Here is a 25,645-nt window from a genome sequence, read left to right on the forward strand (position 1 = left end):
TGTTAAAAACATGAACAGTATTACTAAGGCACAATCACACCACTAATATTGGGAGGAAGATGTTCCTTTGAGAGGTATCCAAACACCAGCAGCAAACCTGAACATGAATTTCTCTTACACAAATTGTTAACAAAAGAAAGAAAATTAGGTAAGATCACCAAGTAGCTTAACTCTAGTTTAATAAAATCAAAATCCAGAAAGTAAACGGCACAATACCAGAGGAGGTCTGCTGGTTTTGTCTTCTGTACTGGCGTCTCTGTTGCACAGAATCTGCCAAGGATCCTCTGCCACCTTTTTCATCCTCTAGGGGAGAAACAGAAACCTTTTATATGTCTTGACCTAAAATTCGCTGTCTTATAAGCTAGAACTCCAAACACACAAGAAAAACAATTAAATCTAAACTATCAAATGTTCACTAAGTGACCCTAAGCAAAATGAATAATGAACACACACCTGCTCACAAGACTAAAATAAAAACACAGACAAGCACGTGACAGTACTGGCCCTTCAAATCAGTCCAAAATACAGTGACATCCACCAGTAGCACACAAACGGATTTTGACAGTAGCCAAGATCCACCCAGGTTATATATTCACAATGAAAGTGGCAAGGCCTTAAAAAATTACAGCACCCCAAAGTTCCTTTAAGGATGGCTTCATACCCTTTCCTGCACATTCATTTCAGTCACTGACAGATTTTCATGGTACCACAAAACTTCATGAACATTGTTATCATTAAATACCACTACAAAATGATGCATTCCTGTAACTCCTCTAAGTTACAGAACTTTTATCCTTGTAGCAACTATCTTTTGATAGCAATGTTGGAAGGCAAAAACTTTCAGTACACAGGAAGAACTGGCAGATCTAGGGCCAGACAAAAGAAGTTCAGAATCTTCAAATGACATTCAGGTGATATGGATCTTCTAACAATCAGCCAAACCAGCAGCAAAGCATCACTGCTTAAGGCAGACACACAGCACCACAGGAAAAAAAAATGATGCACTGTTACAGTTCCAGCACAAATTTCAAGTCCAAACCTTATCACTTCTCTATAATAATAGTTTTCTGTTTAGACATCAGAGGTTCATGCTAAGCTGTTGATCCAGTGGACCATCTGTTGCCTAACCAAGGATCCCACCAATTTCAATACCAGACCACTACCTAACTTCAGACACGTTCCATAATGGATACAGGGGACAGACTTGAGGTGTACTTACAGCTAACTGCCCATCCAATCATCCAGGTTATGCTTAAGAAGGGTCATAAAGTGACTCTGTACTACCTCTAAGAGAAGTCTATTCCGTAAGAGGTATTATCTGTTCTGTCACAGGGCCTATTTATGTTTTGGTAAAAGTTGGGGTCTCCTGAGTGGGAGTTTACTGTGGTATTAGACTTGTGGATGTGTAGAGGACTGCACATGACTGGATCTTTTCAGGCTCTGGAGGCAAGGCAAAGATGTCCTCTTAATAGTGGTTAGGAAACAGTAGAGAGTGAGAGAACTTTAAGGTGGTAAAAACAACTCAATGAGGACATGCCTTGACTTTTTTGGTAAGGAAATGCTGCTGTCTCTCAAGCCGAGTCATATGTCTAGTCAAGTACACACAAAGGGGGACATTAGATTTAATTATTCGTTAGACAAGGGAGAAGTAGAGGGGCTTAATAGCTTCCTTGGCTGCTCTAGAAGATATGCGCCTGATTATCCTGGGAAAGGATTTCTTAACAGTGGACACATGATGATTAAAAGATATTTCATTGTCAAAGAAGGTGCTCAAGTTCTTAATGACAGTGTCTATTTTCTTTTCTTCATAGGATCACAGGAGATTACTAGGCTAATGGCTCTGGGGCCCTTACAAGCCTAGCCAACAGTTTATCCCCAAAAAAGAAACGTCAAACAGCACCTATCACCCCTGTCAATGAGGGACATTGGTGGAACCCCTGGAACAAATTTGTGGCTACCCATCCACTCAAGGTTGCGCTTGAAGAGGGTCAGTGACGTACTTTGTTTGACATGCATGGGGAGTCTATTCTAGAAACAGGGCAGCCTCTGGGAGACAAACCTGTCTTTCCAGCAGGTTTTGTTAATGTCACATATTAGATTTAAGCCTTTCGATCAGGTATTACGTGAGGAGTTGGACTTACGGCTATTGAGCATCTCTAACAGGGTCTGAGACTGCCTTGTAGGTGAGACACAGATCACCTCTGAGTAATCTGTATGATACAGAGTAGAGTGACAGCGATGTGAGCCTGTCCACAAAGGACAGGTGCTGCAGGCCATGGATTCTCTATGAGGAATTTCTGTGGCCTTTCCAGTTGGTACAGGTGTTTGGGAAGGTACATACTAAACAGGTGTGGTAATCAGCATGGGCCGTGTTTTTGCCAAATGTTATAATACATTTTTCTGCATTTAACTTAAGGCCATGACTTTGGCATCAGTCATTTGTTGCTGTGAGACCCTCTTGCAAAGAGCGAGTTTTTCCAATTGGGAATTTGTGCCTTTTTACCCTTGGACAACAGTTTCTTCCTTTTGTTGTAAAATGTATGTTATCATTATTTGGGAAGTCCATGACAGCACCCGACTTACAGTCATCCACAAACCTGGTCAGCCACCAGCCTTTTGTCTTTTCCTGGACCTCTGAGAAGTAGATGCCAAATAATAGGGGTCCCAGGACAGATCCCTGGGGGACTCCATTAGTGACAGGTCTGCTGTCGGAGGTGGTGGCACCTATTTTGACCTTGTGGGTCCTATCAGTGAGCCAGCTGGCCACTCACCTGATGAGATAGGGATTTACGCCAAGTTGTGTTAGCATTTCGATGAGGTTCGAGTGGGGATTGCGTCAAAGGCTTTGGCCAAGTCAAGGTAAGCTGTATATACTGACTTTCCCTCATCCAGTGCCATGGTCACAGTCTCAAAAAAATCAGCCAGGTTCAACAGGCAAGATCTGCCCTTGACGAATCCGAAATGGGTGGGGTCAAGTGCTTGGAGTTTATGAGGTCATAAAATGCTCCATGGCCTTACAGATCAGACTTGTCAAGCTAATGGGGCGACAGTTTCCTGGGTCAGTAGTGGCACCACCTTTGTGCAAAGGAATGACCATGGCAGTTCTCCACAATTCTGAAATGAAGCCTGTACTTAGGCTGTGGTTGAAAAGGGTGCTCAATGGCGAGGCTAGTTCTTGCTGGAAATGTTGCAGAATACAGCCTGGAATACTAACAGGTCCCATGGAAGCTGTGTTCTTTGCCTTGGATAGGGCCTTTAACACTTGATCTCTGGAGATGTGAGGTGTGGGGCAAGTATCAGGGATGTCAAATGGGACTTTGGGGGGTGACGTTTGCGCTGAACCTATCTGCTAGCATGTTGGCTAAGTCAACAGGATCAGTGTAAGTGGTACTGTTCAGAATTAATTCAGAATAAACCTGGGCTTTGCCATGGAGATTTCTGACGTAACTGAAAAAGGCTTTGTGGTTAGCCTTTGTTTCGGAGGCTAGTTTCAATTCATAACTGGTTTTCACTAGTGATCTAATTTGCTTGTCAAGGCTAAGGAGGGAGTTTTTCCAAGTTGGTATTTGTGCCTTTTTACCCTTGGACAACATTTCTTCCTTCTGTTGTAAAGCCTGTGGATAGTGGATGTCCACCACATAGGTCTGTTTCCTTGAGGAGCAGGTTTTAGTTCTGTTGGGTATGGCTGAGTCCATGCAGTTGTACAGGTGCTTGTATACTGCACTGGGATACTGTTCAGCATATTTGTCTGCATCCTCTGAGTGGGGTGGTGGTGTGAAGCTACGGATACCCTCCCTTAGAAAGTTGTAGTCAGCTTTTGAGAAATTATTTAGCCTGGTTACAGCCGGGGGGGGGGGGGGGGGGGTGTACGGGACAGACTTCGAATGAGACAGACTGATGGTCTGTTCTCACCCGGGAATGACTTACTATGGGGGTGGTGCAGCGGTTGCCCATGTTGGTGAGAACCAAGTCTAGAATGCTATCTCCCACAAGCTAGTCTAGTGCGTTAGAACTGATGAAGTCAAGGAATTTCTGGGTGAGTACATTACAGCAGGAACAGTTCACCCAGTTTATGGTGGGGTAGTTGACGTCGCCAAGGATCAGAGTGTTAAGGGATACCTTGATAGACTCAGGTAGGTCCAGGTAGGAGGAGTGGGTGTCCTGAGTCATGGAGGTGGGGGTCTATAACTTGGATGGGTGTCTTGCCAATTGTCAACTGCACCTAAAGAAGTTCTAGTGCTTCATTGCTGGCAAACTAGTCTGCAGGTATGCTGGTCATTAATGAAAACAGTAACTCCACCTCCCTTAGTCTTCCCGACCTCATTTTGGGGTCAGAATGTGTGGAATGAGGTATAGCCTGGTAAGGCAAGGGTGCTCTCTACAGCTTTGAACCAAGTTTCCGTGACTGCACAAATGTCAACATCTGACAGTGGTAGGGGAGCCTCCAGTGAGTGCATTTTCAGGTTAATGCTCCTAGCGTTAAGCAACATGACCTTCAATTTGCTTTTTGACAGATCTTTTATGTTGTAGATTTGTCTGTGGGGCACTGCCTAAAAAAGGCACAATGGGAGCAGGCAAAAGCCTTGGCTGGAATCCTGAATCCCATTGGTGACAAGTGGATGCCAGATCTGGCAAAGCATCAAGACCTGTCAACCATGTCATCCCAGGCAAACAGATACTGGATCCCACTGGAATGACACCAGAAACTAAGCCAATTGTTGAAGTCAATTCTTTTTTGTTGGTATTGTGGTATCATTCTTGGTGAAGGTAGGATGCTGCTTAGGGCTAGGGTCATACCTGCCTGGGACACGTACTCTGACAACTCAATCATGTCTCTCTTCATATAGTCCAGGGAGGTATGTCTTAAGTCATTCACACCAACAAGAACAATGACAGTCACACTTGTACCTGTTGTGGAGAGACTTAAGTGCCTGCGTGATGTGGCGGACTTTGGCAACTGACAGACAACTGACCGTGATCCTCTCCTTATCAAGCCTGTGAGGGGGAAATTGGTGTGTCTCGCAACTGAGTCGCCAATGACTAGCATGTTTGGTTTAATGTTCTGCTTTATGGGCTGTATGAGTTTATTGGTATGCCTTTTGGGCTGTGTTTGTGAGACACTGGTGTGTTGCCTGCTGTCTGCGATGTGTTTGGTGTTGTGTGTGGAATGTTTGTGAGTGTGTTTGAGAGGTCTCTGTTGTTTAGGTAAGTTTTTGTTGAGGACCTCTTTATACGTGGCTGTGTGCTGTGCTTGGCTATGTGATGTAGTTGGTGTGGTTGTTTGTGCTGGCAATCTCCTCTTTGTCAGGGGTACTGACTGAGGCACAAGAGAGCATGGATTCCACGTTACTGACACAGATGCATTTCTCTCAAGTAGAAGAATTATGTGCCAAGATCTCAGTATGCCAATGTCGACCAGACTGGCAGGAGAAAAGTACAGTTTTGTACCTACCATAAATGTAGATGTTCGAGTGTTCACCCTGCTGCAGTCATCACACTTGGATTATCCTGCCGTCAGGCGGTCCCGCAGTCGGGTTATCCTGCCATCAGGCGGACCCACAGTCAGCCTGAGTTCCAAAGTCTTGGTCCGACGTCGGTTGCTGTCGCTTCTTCCCTGCCGTCAGTGAGGCAGGGGTATATAAGAGGCATCCAACGCCATTTTCTTCAGTTTTTCTTGCCCCAGATGTCAGGTGCCCCCCCAAATAGGAGGTCACTACATATTGCCAATAAAACATGTAAAGAACATACAAAGCATACCTTCAGCTATAAGCAAATACACCCCAAAGTTGTATCAGATAGAAAGGCATAGAAAGGTTCAGCTAGATCAGAGGGGATGGAGGGAGGGTAACCTGGACTGCAGCAGGGTGAACACTCAAACATCTACATTTATGGTAGGTACAAAACTGTACTATGTTCATCGTGTTACCCTGCTGCAGTCATCACACTTGGGTAGAATCCCAAAGCTAAGGATGGGTGGTGGAGTTAAACAGGGTTTGGAGAAGCTAGTAGGCCCTGCAAAACTGCAGTGGCAAAGCCAGCTCTAGTCTTAGAGTATAGAGGTAAGTGATAGTGTCTGGTGAAGGTGTGCACTGAACTCCAATTTGCAGCTTCCAGAATATCCTTGGTTGGTACCCCCCTGAGGAAGGCTGTAGATGTAGCTGTAGCCCTGGTGGAGTGGGACCTAATGCTAGCAGGAACCGGTTTTCCATGATGAGTGTAGCAGAAACGTATACAATGTCCTATCCATTTTGAAATGGTCTGTTTTGAGATGGCTTTTCCTTGTGATGCTGTAGCATAGGGTACAAAGAGCTGGTCAGATTTTCTGAAAGCCTTAGTTTTATCCAAGTAGTAACGTAGTTGCCTGTGAATGTCCAAGGAGTGCGATAGTCTTTCTCCTTTGTTCTGGGGGTTTGGGAAAAAGGTGGATAAATGAATGGTTTGGTTTAGGGCCACACTGGACACCACCTTTGGCATAAAGGAGGGATTAGTTCATAGAGAGACTCTGTCTTGATGAAAAATGAGGAAAGGCTCCACTGCCATTAGTGCCTGTAGCTCTGAGACTCTTCTGGCTGAAGTTATTGCTAGCAGCAGGACAGTTTTCCATGACAGAAACTTTAAATCAGCTGAGAAAGCTGGTTCAAAAGGCGGCAGTGTAAGCTTTTCCAGAACAAAGTTGAGATCCTAAGTTGGTGTTGGTGCTCTCCTGGGCGGTCTTGTGTTCTTGGCCCCTCTGAGGTACTGTCTTAGGAGTGGATGTGAAAATAGAGGAGGATCCGTGCTGTAGTGAGCTGAAATCGCTGAGGCGTGGATCTTAATAGATGAAAAGGAAAGTCCTTTGTGCAACACCTCAGTTAAATATTGTAGAATCTGAGGAATGTCTGGCTCAAGGGGATTTTGGCCTTTAGCCTGGTTCCAGGCGCAAAATCTTTTCCATTTGTCTGAATAGGCTTTCCTGGTGTTGGGCCTCCTGGCCTCCAGAATGACATCCATAACAGCTTTAGATAGAGGAGCTGATTTGCCATGCAGCCAGATTTAAAGTCTTGAGCTGGCTGTGTAGAATCTGACTGTCTTGCTGGGTGAGCAGGTGAGGAATATGTGATAAAATCCATGGTGGGCCGTGGGCCATGTTCCTTAGTATTGGGTACCAGTGCTGGCGTGGCCAGTCTGGAGCAATGAGTATCATTTGTGGCCTCTCTAATCTGACTTTCAGCAGCACCTTTGCTAGAAGAGGCAGTGGAGGGAAGGCATACACTGTCAATGTTTTCCAACTGAATGTGAGGGCGTCCACTTTCCAAGCTTGTGGGTGGAATGTCCTTGTGCAAAATTTTTGAAGCTGGTAGTTTTGGGGGTTGGCAAACAGATCTATGTCTGGGCGTCCCCATTTTTGAGTTATCATTACAAATACTTGTGGATCCAGTTTCCACTCGTGGGGATCCATGATGTTTCTGCTTAGGTCGTCTGTCAATGTGTTTTTCTTTCCTGGCAGGAATTGTGCTTGTAATTGAACTTGGTAAGTCAGTGCTGTGTTCCACAAGGTCATTGCTTGCCTGCATAGAGGGTAGGAGTGTGTACTCCCTTGCTTGTTTATGTACCACATTACTGTGGTATTGTCTGTCTTTATTATTAGTTGTCCAGGGTGTAAGAGGTCCTTGAAATCTGTTAGGGCATTCTGTACAGCTAGCATTTCTTTTTGATTGATGTGCAGATGCCTTTGATCTGTAGTCCATTTGCCTTGAATGCACTGTCCTGCCATGTGTGCTCCCCAGGCATAGTCCGATGCATCTGTTATAGTTTGCCTGGCTGTGGGTAAAGTAAAAGGCTGACCCTTGTTGAGGTGACATGCCTGTGCCCACCATAGAAACTCCTGTTGAAGGCAGGGAATGAGTGGTATCATTGTTTCCAAGCTGTGGCTGTGTTGAGTCCATACGCTTTTCAGGTACCATTGTAATTAACTCGTATGCAGTTTTGCAAATGGTATTAGTAGAATGCAAGATGCCATGAATCCCAAGACCTGCAGAATTTTTCTTGCAGAGAGTTGGGTCTTTGTTGCCATTCTTTTGAAGTATTGAGTCAGTTGTTGTTGCTTGTCTGGCGTGAGATAAGCCATCTGGGCCGTTGTATTCAAGCTGGCACCCAGGAATATTATGTTCTGTGAGGGCACTAGTTTTGATTTCTTTTTGTTTACTGTGTACCCTAGGCAACTTAGAAGGTGTATGACAAATGCCAGATGTTGCAAAAGAATGTCCCTGCTTTCTGCTTGAATAAGGCAGTCGTCCAGGTATGGGTATATTTGAATTCCTCTTTGTCTGCAGAATGCAACTACTGGTGCCAGGCATTTTGTGAAGACCCTGGGCGCAGTTGATAAGCCAAAGGGCAGTGCAGAGAATTTATAATGGGTTGAACCTGCAATGAAACGGAGGTATCTTGTGCAATTTTGTCTGATCGGGACATGCAGGTATGCCTCCTTGAGGTCCAACGTTACTAGCCAAGCCTTCTTGCCCAACATGGGAAGAAGCTGCTGTAGTGTTAGCATCTTGAATTTGGGTACTTGCAAGTAGGTGTTTAGAATTGTAATCAAAATGGGTCTCCATGCTTTGTCCTTTCTGGGGACTAGAAAGAGTCTTGAGTAAAATCCTTGTCCTTGCTCCTGTGTAGGTACCTGTTGAATGGCTCTCATGCCCATGAGAGCTGTAATTTGTTTTTGTGCCTCTGCCCATTGATTTGGTGGCAGGTTTGGCATTCCTTTTATCCTTGGCAAGGTGTGAAAATGGAATCTGTATCCTTGTGAGACAATGTCTAGGACACATTTGTCTTTTGTGATGATGTGCCAGTTGTCTGCAAAAAGTGCTAATTTTCCTCCCAAGGGAGCTTTGCTTGGCAGTTTCAGGGTTAAGTCATTGTGTTTGTCTTCTAGTAGTTTGGGGTCTGTCTTCTCTTCCTTTCTGGGTAGCGGCACCCCACTGGCGAGGTTTGTAAGGGCCTTATGACTGACCTCTGCCCCTTGGGCATCTGTATTTGCCCCTCTGTGGTCTATCAGAAGTTGGAAAGGACCAATTTTTTGTTGGCCAATTTCTGCTGAAACGAGGGGGTTGTACCTGTAAAAAATCCTTCACTGTCTGCATAGACTTTGCCTTATCCTCCACTTTCTTTAAAACCTCTTCTGCTTTGACAAGAAATAAGACATCCTGCTGTAAAGGTGCATCCAATAATTTTGCTTTAACATGATCAGGCAAGGTTTGTTCTTTTAACAAAGCATGTCTACGGATGACAGACCCAGTAACAGTTGCTCTACAGGAAGCTTCCAATGAATCAAATCCACATTGTAAAGTATGTCTGCCCACCCGTTCAGCTGCATGTAACAGATCCTGCACTTCCTTGAATTCAGACTGTTCAGAATGCGTGCTCATCTTTTGTTTTAATTGAGACATTACGAAGTGCTGATATTTCAGCATGTGAAACTGACAATTTAATGCTCTCATAGCTAGAGTAGCTGAGGTGTATACCTTCTTTCCCCACCTATCTAGTGCTCTGGAGTCCCTTTCAGAGAGTACAGGATTTTTAGCCATAGAAGCCTTAGCCCCTTTAGGACCCTGGGAAATTGTTTCTGGATCAGCCCTTTTATAAAGGAATTTGTGTGAGTCAGGTACTCTGTAGTATCTGTCTGGTTTGGCTGGAGCAGGAGGTAGAGAGTCTGGATTTAGACTAGATTCTAAGTAATCATCATCCACAATGTCTAAAACTGGAGGGATAGCAAGTGGTCTGTGTTGGGGAAGTAAAAGGAACTCTCGGAGCCTTTTCTTTGAATCAGAGTAGTCCTGTTCCTCAGAGGAGTCTGAGGAAATTGAAACCTGGTTAGAGGAGGCATAATCATCCTCTTGTCTTGGCCTTTTGTTTGGAGGGGGTTGGGAACCCCTGATTAGGGTAATCAAATCTTCAGCCATCTTAAGCATCTGTTTCTTAGGCATGGGGCCTTGAACTGGAGACTGATGTACAGTCTTTTTAGGTTTTAATGGAGTTTTAAGTTTAGCATAAGATTTAATGGTGAGTGTAGTCGGTCTGAAGACACCTTCTGCAACCGAAGGTATTTCCACTGCACCGGGTTCTCCTTCTGCTGTGGTGATGGTAGGGCCTAATGAAGATGGCTGCGTCGGCCTAGTACTCTCCGTTTGAGAATCCAAAGCTGACTGGGGCTCCAATTTTGCGGTTATCAGGGGCTGTGTAGATGTCTCACTGAAAACCGGAGAACCGGCGACAGGCCCAGCAGAGGCCTCTGAGTCTGGCTTGGTTCTAGGCTGCCTGTCCTTATCTTTGCGTTTTTTATGCATGCCGGTAGTCAGTTGCTCCGATGGCATGGTATAATTAAATTTCCTACCAAAGTAGTGTCGAGCGAAATCAAAACGACGCTTGATAGTTCGTTTATTGAACCTAGCACAAAACCGACAACCAGTGACATCGTGGTTTGGGCCTAGGCAAGGAATACAATAAGAATGGAAGTCCTTATGAGGTATTTGCTTCCCACAAGAAATGCAATTGTTAACTTTTTCTGACATCGGACTGAGGCAAGAAAAGGTTCCCCAACGGGGTAGTACTTAGCTTTATTGAAGACTTCGGACTGAAATTCGATTTGAAAATCTCAGGAGTCAGCCCACCAGCACTTGCGAACTGCTTCTGCTTCGGGCACCGCGCGGCAAGAAAGACTAAAGAAAATGGCGTTGGATGCCTCTTATATACCTCTGCTGCACTGACGTCAGGGAAGAAGCGACAGCAACCGAAGCCGGACCAAGACTTTGGAACTCAGGCCGACTGCGGGACCACCTGACGGCAGGATAACCCGACTGCGGGACCGCCTGACGGCAGGATAACCCAAGTGTGATGACTGCAGCAGGGTAACACGATGAACATCTGATGGGAACTGTCCAGACATAGTGTTCTGAAACTTGGATGGACTTGGGCAGAGAGGGTTTTGATAAAGGGTTTGTGCACAAGAGTGTAGACCACAAAAACCTTCTTAAATGCAAGATAAATGGCCTGAATTCCAAGTGCTAAAACCAAAACTAACAGGGTTAGAATAACAGAGAAATGTAACCAGGGTACTAACAAGCAGCAATAAATACAGCAGAATAAAACCACTTCAACACTTAAGAGCAAGCAGGAAGAACACAATTACAGTAAAAGCAGCTGAATAAAGTGTAAAAAAAAATTTTTTTTTTGTTTTATGGAGAGGGAAGGAACAGAAGATAATTCAAGATCAAGAAACTTAAGAGGGGTTGGCCCTCCCCAAATGCTCTCTCTGTATACAGTTGAATAAGCTGATGAGAGAGGAGTGTCCAATATCAAAGAAGCAAGGGGGTAGTCCTACCCAAATGATCATCCAGTACTCGGTACAGTAACCAAATGAGATGGACTGTGAGGAGTGTCCAAAATCAAATTTACAGCAGGCGCGGGCAATTCTAAAGCCACCAAATTTAAGAATACACCAACACTAGGGTGTGAGGGTGGGGGAAAACAAAATGCAGACACTGAAAAAAGCCATCTCAAGCAAATCAATAAATGCAGCACATTTTTGTTGACCATCACTGATAACAGATTAATTGCAAAAAAATACACTTATAGGCTTTCTGTATCTAGATAGCGATCGAATTTGTCACAGCTAGGCCACAAAGAGCAGCTAAGATACTGATTATTCTTTCTTTTTTTTTTTTTTAAAGAGGCCGCCTATGTGGCAGCTTTGAGTTTACAGTCATCAGCAAACTTCTTCAGCCAAAGTTGTTTTGATGTCTGCTTTAACATCACAGAAATAAATACCAGTACCAAAGAGGAAAGGTTCCAAGTCCAAACCGTGAAGGACACTGCTGGTAAGCTAGTTTTTGTTGATAATGGGGTTTGAACAAATGTGTTTCTTCTTAAATTTGGCACCATATTTATGTCTTATGGAGACAGAGGTCTCAATGTTAGCTTGAAGGCAAGCATAAAATTTATCTGTGAAAACTGCAGCATGTGAGGCAAGGTCATCTAGGTGCCGTGTGTATTTTAATTTCAAAATGTCATCCATTAGGTGTAGAAGGCTTATGTTAGGGCAGTCTCTGAAGATGGAGATTTTGGGGCGACTCAGGTGTTACACCTAGAGTCCATCCATCAACAACCCCTTTTTCACATTTCTGCACATGGGGTCAGGGTGTCACTTCTTCAGTGACAATCTAGAGCCACAGTTTACACTGCCTGGTGGCTAGCCCTGCCAGAGTAGTTCTACCACACCAGACACTCACATGCACATTCACACCTATGGCCAATTCAGAGTGTCCAATCCACCGACTGTATGTGTTTGGAATGTGACAAGAAACCAAAGCACCTGGTGGAAACCCACGCGAACACAGGGAGGACATGCAGACTCTGCACAGAAGGCACCCCAGCCAGGAATCGAACTAGGGAACCTATCACAGTGAGGTGACAAAGCTAACCGCTGAGCCATGGTCACATATGACCAGTTATTTGGTAACTGTTGGCTCTAGGCTATATTTCTGAGAACCAGGTCTAATACCTTTGAGCCCCTTATTGGTATTTGGACTAGCTGGTCGAAGGAGTTGGCATTAATGGAATTAAAGAATCTCTGTGCACAACTGCTTATTGTGGTCTAGGTTCTCCAGATAATGCTGGGATAGTTGAAGTCATCAAACAGATTCACAGGTAGTCACTAGGCATGCAGTCCAGAAGACCATTAAAGAGCCTAGCCCAAATTTCCAATTTCCTCAAAGCAATGTCTAGTTAAGTGACTTGCTCAAAGTCACACAGCAGGCAAATGAAGGTAAAAAGATTCAAACTGTGTAAACTTGGAAGAGGAAGAAGATGATTTAAAAGTCAGGGCTTTACTTAATGGCAAGAGAAGAAGATAGTTTTTGGTTCTATGTTGAGGGATGCCAGTTTGCTAACATATGCTCATTGCATGCCAGTGTCACAGAGGGGGTGCGGCAGCTGGCTATGTGGATTTTTTTTTATTTTGTAAAAAGACAATGGAGGAGTTCTAGGTCACTGTTGTGCATTATGAGGAAGGAGATGAAATTGCTTCTTAGGAACAAAGATACACCTCCCCCAGCTACAATGTCCAATTTGGTTTTGGGTTCGAAAGTTGTAAGTATTAAAACCCTGCACTGTGGGGATGCTTTTGCTTGCGGTTAGTACAATGGTTAATTTGAGGAGAAAGACTCTGCCTACAAAAAGTCACTATGGGGAAAAAAATGTCTAAGCAAATATACAGAGTCCATGATGGATACCAGACCATATTTAACAATGCAGCTGGTGTCTCATCCAAGCATACTATATATTGGATCCCTCTAGAATGACTAATAGGTCACTAATTAAAGTCAATTATCTTTTGTTTGTAGTGTGACATCATTGATGGAGACAGAAGTAAACTGCTCAATACTAGTTTCACTCCCTTTCCAGGTGTATATTCAGAGAGCTCCATTATGTCTCTGTTCATATGGTCCTAGGAGGTGTGCCTCAAGTCATTCACTCCCATGTGAGCAATAATCAGGTCATATGTACCTAGGATGAAGGGATTTGAGGGCTTCTGTGATGTTACATACCCTGGCACCTAAGAGACTAATAATTTCTCTGACTCCGCTAACTCTGAACAGAGCAGTATTTGTATATCTAACTACCTGTAACCAGGACACTGTCAGATGTACTAGCAAGGGCTTGCTGCACTACGAACGTTCTATCTATGCAACACTGCTAACCTCTACCTTTCATAGTGCCACAGCAAGCTGTATGCTGGCTATGAACTGCTGATGCTGGGTTGCATGCAGGATGCAAATTTGAGTGTTTAGGCTGATGCAAAGTCTTCAAGACCTGAAGGCTTTGGTAAGGATGTTTTACTGTCATCAGCATAAGACAGCTTAGAGTCTGTAGTCTCTGAATGCTGCATATGTGCAGGTGGAGGCACAAAGTACAGTTTTGTACCTACCATAAATGTAGATCTCCGAACAGGATAGCATCTGCAGTCCTAACAAATGGGTTGTCCTGTCGTCAGGCAGCCCTTCGGTCGGCCGGATTCCAAAGTCTGGGTCTGGCCTCGGCTGGTGTCGCACTTCACCCAACGTCATCTCTGCTGGTCTTCGGGTATAAAGGCATCAGCCGACGCCATTTTCCTCAGTGTTTCTTGCCCCAGATGCCAGTTGCCCTCTTGGAAAGCTAAATTTTGGATAAATGCCAATGTTTCCAAAAAAGTAGAAGGCAAACACAAAAAATAAGCATGTATGCACATATATACAAACAAATACACCATAAGAGATCCCCCCCCCAGCTAGCTATTAGGAGGGTAAATACCCTAGGAGTGCCACAGAGGGGAAGGAGGGTGGGTAATCCTGACTGCAGATGCTATCCTGTTCGGACATCTACATTTATGGTAGGTACAAAAAGTACAGTTGTGTACACCTACCATAAATGTAGATGTTCGAGTGTCTTCACTGTTGCAGTCATAACTGTAGGGTGCTCCTGCCGGCAGGCAGCCCGAGGTCGGCCAGAATCCCAAAGTCTGGGTCCGGCGTCGGCTGTATAAGCTAGTATCCTGACGTCAGTACGCCTTGGTACATAGCCCTCAGCCGACGCCATCTTCTCCAGCCTTTCTTGCCCTAGATGTCAGAAGTCCCCAACAAATCAAAAATGAATCCAACAAGGAAACACAAATACACCACAAATAAGAGAAAAGAGGGGATAGGAGGGAGGGAAACCCGACTGCAACAGTGAAGACACTCGAACATCTACATTTATGGTAGGTGTACACAACTGTACTATGTTCTTCGTGTTTCACTGTTGCAGTCATAACTGTAGGGTGGAATCCCAAAGCAGTGTAGAGCGGGAGGAGGCTTTAGATAGAAGAAGCGGAGGCAAGAATACCCTGCAAGACAGCAGAGGCAAAGCCTGCCCTAGACTTAGAAAACAAGGGGAGATTGTAGTGCTTGGGAAAAGTATGCACAGAACTCCAAGTGGCAGCTTCCAAGATATCCTTGGTAGGGACTCCTCTGAGGAAAGCTGTAGAAGTAGCAGCTGCTCTAGTAGAATGACTTCTAATGGTCCCTGGAAACTGTTTCCCATGATGAGTGTAACAAAATCTGATTCCATAAGCAATCCATTTGGAAATAGTTTGTTTAGAAATAGGTTTTCCAAGAGAACTGGAGGCAAAGGAAACAAACAATTGGTTAGACTTTCTGAAATCTTTAGTCTTGTCCAAATAAAATCGTAACTGTCTGTGCACATCCAATGAATGCAAAATCCTTTCCCCTTTATTTTGAGGATTTGGAAAGAAAGTAGGAAGGTGAATTGTCTGATTTAAAGCCACTTTCGAAATCACCTTAGGCATAAAAGTAGGATTGGTCCTCAAGGATACTCTGTCCTGATGGAAAATAAGGTATGGTTCCACAGCCATGAGAGCTTGCAACTCTGAGACCCTTCTGGCAGAGGTCAATGCTAACAAAAGAACAGTCTTCCAGGATAGAAACTTAATATCTGAAGATGCAGCAGGCTCAAAAGGAGGCAAAGTAAGTTTTTCTAAAACATAATTAAGATTCCAGGCAGGGACAGGAGGGGTCCGTGGAGGCCGCAAATTTTTAGCCCCTCTCAAGAACTGCTTCACCAAAGGATGTGAAAAAACAGGAGGATCAGAACTGAAATGCACAGAGATAGCAGAAGCATGAATCTTAATGGAAGAAAAGGAAAGTCCTTTAGATAAAAGTTCCAAAAGGTAAAGCAAAATAGAGGAGAGATCAGGAACCTGAGGATCAGAGCCTCGGTCCTGCATCCAAATAGAAAACCTCTTCCATTTAGAGGCATAGGATTTTCTAGTGCTAGGCCGTCTAGCTTCCAAAAGAACATCCAAAACTTGTTTGGGAAGACTAGAGGAAATCAAATTCCTTTGAAGAGCCAAGCTGCCAGGCAAAGGGTCTTGAGATTGGAATGTAGTAACTGACCCTGATGCTGAGACAGAAGCGAAGGGTTCAGTGGAAGAATCCAAGGAGGCCCCGAGAACAGGAGCTTTAAGGTTGGATACCAAAACTGTCAAGGCCAATTTGGAGCAATCAAGATGAGGAACTTGGGCTTGTCCTGTTTTATCTTCAGTAGTACCCGAGGCAGTAGAGGAAGAGGAGGGAAGGCATATGCTGAAAGGCTTCTCCAGCTGAAGGACAGGGCATCCACTCTCCATGCTGTTTTGTGGACGGACCTGGTGCAAAAGCGAGGCTGCTGATGATTGAGATGGGATGCAAACAGATCTATCTGGGGACATCCCCAAACTGCAGTAATCCTGTTGAATAAGTGGGTGTCTAGCATCCATTCGTGAGGATCTGAAATGTTTCTGCTCAGGCTGTCTGCTAAGAGATTCTGTTTCCCTGGAATGAATTGAGCCTGGAGATGCAGATTCAAATTTAGAGCTGTGTCCCATAAACCCATAGCTAGTCTGCAAAGGGGGTATGAATGAGAACCCCCCCTGCTTGTTGATGTACCACATGACCGTGGTGTTGTCTGTGCGAATTAGCAGAGGCCCTGGTTGTAAAAGGTTTTTGAAGGCTAAAAGGGCATTTTGAACTGCCAACATTTCCTTCAGATTGATGTGCCAGTGAAAATGGTCCTTTGTCCAGGTTCCCTGCTGGCAATTGTCTAGAAAGTGTGCTCCCCAAGCATAATCCGAGGCATCCGTGGTTAGGATTTGAGTAGGTTGAGGAGACGAAAGGTTTTCCTTCGTTTAAAGTGCATGCCCTGGACCACCAGAGGAACTCCTTCTGGAGGCAGGGGATCAGAGGAATCAGAATATCCAGATCGTGGTAATGCTGTGACCATACACTTTTCAGATACCATTGTAGCTTTCTCATGTGAAGCCTTGCGTTTGGAATCAACAGAATGCAGGAAGCCATGTAGCCCAGAGCCTGCAGGAATTTCCTTGCAGTGAGCTGAGATAGAGTTGCCAAGGTGTTGAAAGTAGAAGCCAGCTGAGTTTGTTTTTCTGGAGTGAGGTAGGCCCTTTGTAAGGTTGTATTTAAGAGGGCTCCCAAGAATACCATTTGTTGAGAAGGGATCAAATGCGACTTTTTTATGTTCACTGAGAATCCCAGTAGTAGGAGAAGACGTTGAACAAAGTCCAGATGTTGAAGCAGAAGATCTTTGCTGTCTGCCTGAATAAGGCAGTCGTCCAAATAGGGGTAAATCTGGATCCCCTGAAGTCTGCAGTAAGCCACTACTGGTGCCAGGCACTTGGTGAAGACTCTGGGCGCAGTAGATAAACCAAAGTGCAGAACAGAGAATTGAAAGTGCCTCAAACCTGCCCTGAACCTGAGGAATTTCCTGCGTTCTTGTCTGATAGGGATATGCAAATAGGCTTCCTTTAAGTCCAATGTCACCATCCAGGCGTCCTGAGAGAGCATTGGAATTAGCTGTTGCAGAGTAAGCATCTTGAACTTTGGAATTTCCAAAAAGGTGTTTAACACAGAAAGGTCCAGAATAGGTCTCCATGAGTTTTGTTTTCTGGGAACCAGAAACAGCCTTGAATAAAACCCTTTTCCCATTTCCGAGAGTGGAACAGGCTCTATGGCTCTCATGGCCAAAAGAGCATCCACTTGAGTTAAGCCCTCTGACCATTGAAGTTTTGGCAGATCTGGCCAACCGTGAGTCCTTGGCAAAGTGTGAAAGTGGAACTTGTAATCTTGTAAAATCACGTCCAATACCCATCTGTCCTGGGTAATATGAGTCCAATTTCTGTAAAAAAGAGACAGTTTTCCTCCGAGAGGGGCGTCCAGGTAAAGGGGTCCTGAAGCCCAACCGAGAGAGTCATTGAGTTTGCTTTCTTTGAAATTGGGATCTGTCTTCTCCCCTTCTAGGTGAAGCAGTAGTCCATTGTCTAGATCTGTTAGAGGTCTGGCCTTGACCACGACCTCTGGAGCGCCTATATCTTCGAGGCCTGTCAGACGTGGGAAAGGACCAATTTTTAGAGGGCCAATTCCTGGAAAATCTAGGAGGCTGAACTTGCAAGAAATCTTTTACAGTCTGCATGGACTTTGCCTTTTCTTCCATCTTTTTAATAACTTCCTCAGCCTTAGAACCAAAAAGAACATCTTGTTGAACAGGGGCATCTAATAACTTAGCCTTAACCTGTTCAGGTAAACTTTGTTCACGAAGCCAGGCATGTCTCCTAATCACAGTACCAGAGGCAGCAGCCCTGCAAGAAGCATCCAAAGCATCAAAACCACAATGTAAGCTATGCTTGTTAACCTGTTCAGTAGCATGCAAAACATCCTGAAGTTCCTTATCCTCTGCAGAAGCAGGAAGGGAAGCAAGCTTTTGCTTTAAAACAGACAAAAGAAATTGCTGATATTTAAACATATGAAACTGGCAATTTAAAGCCCTTACAGACAGGGTAGCAGAAGTATATACCTTTTTTCCCCACCTGTCTAAGGCACGAGAATCCTTCTCAGAGGGAATAGGATTTTTGGAAGTAGCAACCTTAGCAGCCTTAGAGCCCTGAGAAATAGTTTCAGGATCCGCAGAAGGGTTTTTAAATAAAAATAAATGAGAGTCAGGAACCCTATAAAATCTATCAGGCTTAGAAGGAGCAGGAGGCATGGAATCAGGATTCAAATTAGCCTCAGAAAAAGCATCATCTACAATGTCCAAGACAGGAGGGATAGCTAAAGGCCTATGCTGAGGAAGAAGAAGAAATTCTCTAAGTCTCTTTTTGGAAGCAGAATATTCCTGTCCTTCCCAATGAAAATGTTCCCTCATCTCATGCAAGGTTTCCCCAAAAGAAAAATCCTCAAGTGGAGAGGCCGAGGGCAAAGAATCCTCAGCATCCGAATCCTCATAAGGGGGAAAGGAATAGTCCTGATCAGAGGAAGAAACAGAAAATACAGAAGCCTGGTCAGAGGAATCCAGAGTAACATCCTGTCGAGGCCTTTTCTCAGGAGGGGGGTGAGAACCCCTAATCATTGTAAGCAAATCTTCAGCCATCCTCAATAATTGTTTTTGTGTCTTGGGAGTGGATTCAGAAGCAGCTTGAGCTGGAACTTTAGACTTAGTAGGAGTCTTTGTCTTTGCCTTTGAAATAGTGATGTGAGTAGGCCTGAAAACCTCCTCAGAAGCCGGTACCTGCAAAGCGGTTCCGGACCCATCTGAAGGAGTGACGTCCGAAGGTCCTGCAGCAGTTAAAATAGTGGGCCTTGATGGCTCCCCATGGGAGTCCGTATCGGCCATCGGTTCAGAAGTGGCGGACGACAGGGGCTGCAAAAGCGCCTCACTGACGACAGCCGAACCGGACGCTGGCTCCAGCTGCAACGAGTCCTGTTTGGACCTCGGAGGCCTGTCTTTGTCTTTGCGCTTCTTTTGAACTCCGGTAGTGTCCGACGACATTCTATAATTGAAGCGTCTGCCAAAATAATTTAAAGCCCAATCGTACCTGCGCTTGATAGTACGAGAGTTGAACCTGGCACAGAACCGACAACAAGAAACGCCGTGGTCAGGGCCTAAGCAAGGTAGACAGTAAGAGTGGAAATCTTTATGAGGTATTTGTTTCACACGCTATACAATTATTAACTTTTTCTGACATCGGAGGAACAAGAAAAAGATTCACCAACGGGGTACTTCGCTTTGAGAAGAGAAGTAAGAACTTCGGACCGACAACAACCAAATACGCTGTTCGAAAATCGCCAACCAACGCTTTTGAGCTGCTTTCCACCGCACGGCAAGAAAGACTGGAGAAGATGGCCGGCTGAGGGCTATGTACCAAGCGCTGACGCCAGGATACTAGCTTATACAGCCGACGCCGGACCCAGACTTTGGGATTCTGGCCGACCTCGGGCTGCCTGCCGGCAGGAGCACCCTACAGTTATGACTGCAACAGTGAAACACGAAGAACATCTGTACTATGTCCTTCAAGGATGCATCTGCAGTCCTAACAAATGGGTAGAATACCATAGCCAAACTAGGGGAGGAGGAAGAAGAATTATGGTGTAGTTAGGATCCCTTGCAAAACAGCAGTGGCAAAGCCTGCTCGGGATCTAGAGTATAGAGGTAAGTTATAATGCTTGGCAAATGTATGCACGGAGGTCCAAGTAGCCGCCTCAATAATGTCCTTGGTAGCCACTCCTCGTAAGAAAGCTGTGGTAGTGGCTGTAGCCCTTGTAGAATGAGGCCTTATATTCTGTGGAATTTGCTTTCCATGGTAGGAGTAACAGAATCTTATGCAATTTCCTATCCACTTGGAGATTGTCTGTTTGGAAATTGCTTTTCCTTCCCTTCCTGTTGCATAAGCTACTAGAAGCTGGTCAGTTTTTCTATTGCCCTTGGTTCTGTCCAGGTAGTAGCAACTGTCTGTGTACATCCAAGGTATGCAGTAGTCTTTCCCCCCTGTTCTGTGGATTGGGAAAGAAGGTAGGTAGGTGGATTGCCTGGTTTAGAGACACTCTGGATACCACCTTAGGCATAAATGTAGGATTTGTTCTCATGGACACTCTATCTTGATGGAAGATTAGGAAGGGTTGTACTGCCATTAAGGCCTGTAGTTCCGAAACCCTCCTTGCTGAAGTAATTGCCAGTAGGAAAGCAGTTTTCCAGGATAGGTGTTGAAGGTCTGCTGCTGCTGCTGGTTCGAATGGAGGGAGTGTCAATTTTTCTAGTATAAAGTTCAAGTCCCATGCTGGTAATGGTGGTTTCCTAGGAGGTTTTACATTCTTGATTCCTCTGAGGAACTGCCTGAGTAGAGGGTGTGAGAAGACAGGGGGATCGAAGCTGTATTCTGCAGAAATAGCTGATGCATGTATCTTGATGGAGGACTAGGACAGGCCTGTATGGAGAAGCTCTGCCAAATACTCCAGGATGTTGGCAATATCTATCTTTGACATCTTTTCCTCTTTCTGCACTCCAAATGACAAACCTTTTCCATTTTCCTGCATAGTTCCTTCTTGTTGAAGGTCTGCGGGCCTCAAGGATAATGTCTTTAACCCTTTGGGATAAATCTGGGTTAGTTGCTCTTATGTAATGTTCCAGGCAGTCAGATGTAGAGTTTTCAGGTTTGGATGCATGATGTTGTAGTCGCTCTGAGTTAACATCAAAGGAATCAGGGGTAGTGTCCATGTTCCTCCCCGAGACATGCTCCTCAGCAAAGGATACCAATGTTGTCTTGGCCAATTTGGAGCTATCAGAATTATCCTTGGACGTTCCTCTTTGATTTTCAGTAGTACCTTGTGCATCAAAGGAAGAGGTGGAAATGCATATGCTGTCAGGTCTTTCCAACTGAAGGATAGAGAGTCCACCTTCCATGCAAGTGGGTGGTATGTCCTTGTGCAGAATTTTTTGAGCTGGTGATTGAGTGGGGATGCGAATAGGTCTATTTGTGGCATTCCCCATTTCTTTGTGATGGCCTTGAAGATGTCCGGGTGTAGCATCCATTCGTATAAGTAGCATATGTATAGTATATGTAGCATCCATGTATTGTATAAGAAGTAACTGCTCTAGTCTTTTAATTAACTCTGATGAAACCCACGGAGGTAGTGGGTGAAAGCGTTTTTCTGCGCTCAGTAGTGTTGTATCAATAAAAGGAATTGTTCCGTGGATCCAGTTGGCGTTTTGCTCTTGCTTTTTTACAAGTTTTTTCGTTTACTGTTGGTTTACTGGTGTATCGAGTACTGGCTGAGTGATCCGCTTATTGGCAGACACGGACATTTGCCTTTTGATAAATTGTGGACTACACATAGTGCTTTTTATTATTCATTGCATTTTGCTGTTCATTGCATTTTGCTATGGAGCTAATGGAGCAGTTATTTCAGCAGCAATTGTTATTAACGCAGCGTATACTGTCTGCCTTAAAAGGGAACGAAGGTGCCTGTGGTGAGGTACAAAACAATTTAGAAGAGATAAATAGCGAAAACGCTGCTTTTTCAGAGATTGATGAACAGATTCTTACGCTTCATTCTACCCCGGGTACATCGCGTAGCAATCCAGGAGCTAGCTATGGTTTGGGAGATCCTATTGGCAGTCGAACAACGCGTAGGGGACCAGGAAGTGATGGCCACGCAGTTCCACTACCGGATTCGTCACCAAACGCTAGGAATGGATTACGAGGGGAAAGAAATGTGGATTGTAAAGTTACAGACTTAAAATCTTTGCTTGTGGCGCCAAATTTTCCAATGCAACGGAACGAACAAGGTATTCAAAGTCTGGATAAGCAGATGGAAGCTTTTGAAAGAGCGTTAAAGAGATATAAGACAATTCAGATGGACAATGTGTTTTTGGAAAGATCTTTAGAGCTCAAACAAATTCCAAAGGGGCTCAGAGTTTTTAAGGTACCATTTGGATTTGAAAATAATGACAGTTTACTACAAGAACTCACGGACATTTTTGATAACACTGGTATGCAATTAATTAAATTAATTATTAAGAACAACAATGAGAGATTAATTAAGTTAAAGGAATCTTTGACTGTTCTTGACAATAATATTAAAAAAGATTTGTTGTTTGAATATAACAAAAATAAATTTGATAGCATACTTAATGACATGAAAAGATATGTGAGTAAAGGGCTTGACATTAAAAACGAAAAGCTCCAGCGTGATACTAAGGATTACTTAAGTAACACTGCATACACACATTTTCGGGATTTTAAGCGTTTTTTTAGGGTTCATTCTAAAGGCCTGGTTATTAATGAAAAAGCATCAGTAACACATAATGAAGAGGTAGAAAGGCACGATATGATGAATATGAATATGAATTTAGATGACAATAGGGAAGTTTTTTTAGAAGAGCCTGTGCTTCGCAGATCAGAACGTCTAAGAGAGCGATATCAGGGACAGAATCAGTATTACAATCAGCAGTACAATGGAGGGGGGAGGTACAAGTACCAAACACGACATTATTAGATGAACAGCAGAAGTCTTATTGCTTGGGTACATCCCTCGACTCAACCATTATAAGTTCAGTTACTAGGAGTAGCTACGATGTTTTAATTCAAGACATTGGTGAAGTAATGAATAAACAGAATGTCTTTTACGATACATGTGCAATAGACAGTACCAATGAGAATAACAATATTAATGGAATGAATGTGAGTACATTTAAACAAGGACAGGATTGTAACATTAGTAACAGATATCCTGCACATACAAAGGTGAATAAACGAGATATAAACGATTGTGAGCAAAATCCAGGTCAGGTGTTAGAAAATGGTAAATGTGAAATTATTACAGAAGGTAGTTTTTCTGTTTATAATTTTACGGACAAAACTTTAAACAATGGTTACCTTTCACTTTTCATGAAGGGTTTTAAATTTGTTCCAAACTACCAGGTGGACCTAGGTAAATTACTAGTTAATCTTAAAATGTATACTAGAAGTTTGAATCTTAGGATTTATTTCAAGAACAAATTTGATTGTAAGATAGATACAGATACAAAAAATATTACCTTAAGAAGGTCCAGTACGTTTATTCCACCTAACAATCCTATTGTTCACTTATTTGAAATGTTTTGCGAAATGCAATTAAGAAAAACTTGGAAGGAAAGGAACTTCTGTAAGGATAATTTACCTGAAGCAGAAAGGTTTTGCCTAAATGAATTGAGTATGTCGGACAAAATGAGAATCATGAAACCAGATAAAGGGGGAGGGGTGGTCCTGATGACTAAACTGGATTATAACAATAGGATGAGTATTATGTTAAGTGATGAGACCACCTATAAGAGAGTAGCTAGGTATGACATTACCAAGGCATACACAAAAGTTGATTGGCAATTGTATGATTTATTGCTGGAAGGATTTATTACTAAGGCAGAATATGAGTACCTTTTAGTTGAATATCCTTTGACGCCATCAATTTTTGGTATACCCAAAATACACAAAAATGTTTATAACCCCCCTTTCAGGCCTATAGTCTCTGCAAAGCAGTCCAAAATGGAGGCTATAGCTCATTATGTGGATATAAACTGTAAGGAAATAGTAGCTAGTATTAAGCACATTTTAAAGGACTCATGGCATTGCTTGGAATTGCTTCACAAATTTAGAAACGAAGATTTGAAGGAAATACAAATAGTAACAATAGACATTGTGAACTTATTCTCGTAATCCCTTTGACAGAGGGTTTAGAACTATTTGAGAATAGTTTGAGGTATTTGGTAATTTACATACAGTTAAACTAAAACTTCTTGTTAACTTGATGGAACTGGTATTGAAAACAATTTTTCCAGCATGAAGGAGAATACTATCAACAATGTGCAGGTGTGGCAATGGGGTTAGATGTGCCCCCACTTATGCAAATCTGGTGTTAGCTATGTGGGAGAAAGAGAAAATATTTAAAAGTTTGTACTGGTCTAAAATAGCTTTATATTTAAGGTTCCTTGATGATATATTAATATTTTGGAAAGGAAACAGAGAGGAATTTAAGGATTTTGTAGATTACTTGGAAGATAGCACTACATTTTTAAAATTCACATATAAAATGGAAGAAGAGAGTTGTGAATATCTGGATTTGAAAATTTATAAGGGTGATGACACTTTAAATTCCACAATACACCGTAAAAAAACCTTTTCGAACTCTTATTTACATTTCGATAGCTGTCACCCTTATTTTCAAAAAAGAAATTTAGTAAAAGGGCAAATGGTAAGGTTATCGAGAATAATAAGTGATGACTTAGAATTTATCAATGAGTTATTAAAACTAGAAAACATGTTTTTAGAAAGAGGATACCCAAAAAATTTAGTTGAAAGGTTAAGGTATGAAGTGAGTAATAAAAGGAAAGAAACTTTTAAGCCATTATTGATACATGGTACCCTCAATAAAAACGATAATACATGCAACAAAGATGGTAAGATAGGGGCTTTTTTAGTTCCCTATAGTAATAACATCAACCACTTTACGAGCACTATTAAAGAATGTTACGAAAAGGTTTTTATTAATCAAGCAGATATTTTGCAGTACATAGGGAATGTGCCATCTATAGTATTTAGTAGAGGAAGGAACTTGAAAAACTATTTTGAAAGTCAAAGTTTATTCAAGAATTCCACAATGAGAAAGTGTGGCTTTTGTAAAAGTTGTCGATTTATCAATGACGGGCCATATGTCATACTGCAAGGTTACAATAGGACACTAAGATGTCCAGGATATGTAAATTGTAACACTAAATTAGTTGTATATTTAGCTACATGCATGTCATGTTCCTCATTTTATATAGGGAAAACTAAAAGGAAACTCAGGGAAAGAATTGTTGAGCACAATAGAGACATCAAAAATAGGAAGGTTACTAGTTCCCTATATACACACAGTACAAAATGTAAATGTTTTAAGAAGTTTTTATTTTTTGTTATAGACAGAGTACCAGACACAAATTGTAACAATGAAGGGGATTTGAACACATTGTTGGAGACAAAAGAATGCTTATGGCAGTTGAGGTTAAATGCATGTGTACAACCAGGATTAAATGAACATATATCTATTGCAAGTTATTTAAAAATGAAATCATATATTATATAGATTTTTTAGATGCTTTAACCTATATGTAGATATATTTTAATTATGCATGTATGAAACTGCTAATTATCTTGTGTATATATATTTGATTTATATTTGATTTACATTCACCTATATAAATTTCATATATCCATAGTAATAATTTTTCTCATTTA

General features: G+C 43.0%; 1 protein-coding gene across 1 annotated transcript in view; it reads right to left on the minus strand.

Annotated features, from left to right (window-relative positions):
* SRRM1 (serine and arginine repetitive matrix 1) overlaps positions 1-25,645 on the minus strand; it is a gene marked incomplete in the record, with an annotated part of 1,602,281 nt that overhangs the window by 768,747 nt on the left and 807,889 nt on the right. The window contains 1 exon segment of the mRNA XM_044083096.1: positions 217-303. Coding sequence (XP_043939031.1) covers positions 217-303 — 87 coding nt within the window.

The sequence above is a fragment of the Protopterus annectens genome, chromosome 1.part1 (genome assembly GCF_019279795.1).
Source record: "Protopterus annectens isolate FY-2018-M chromosome 1.part1, PAN1.0, whole genome shotgun sequence".
NCBI lineage: Eukaryota > Metazoa > Chordata > Ceratodontiformes > Protopteridae > Protopterus > Protopterus annectens.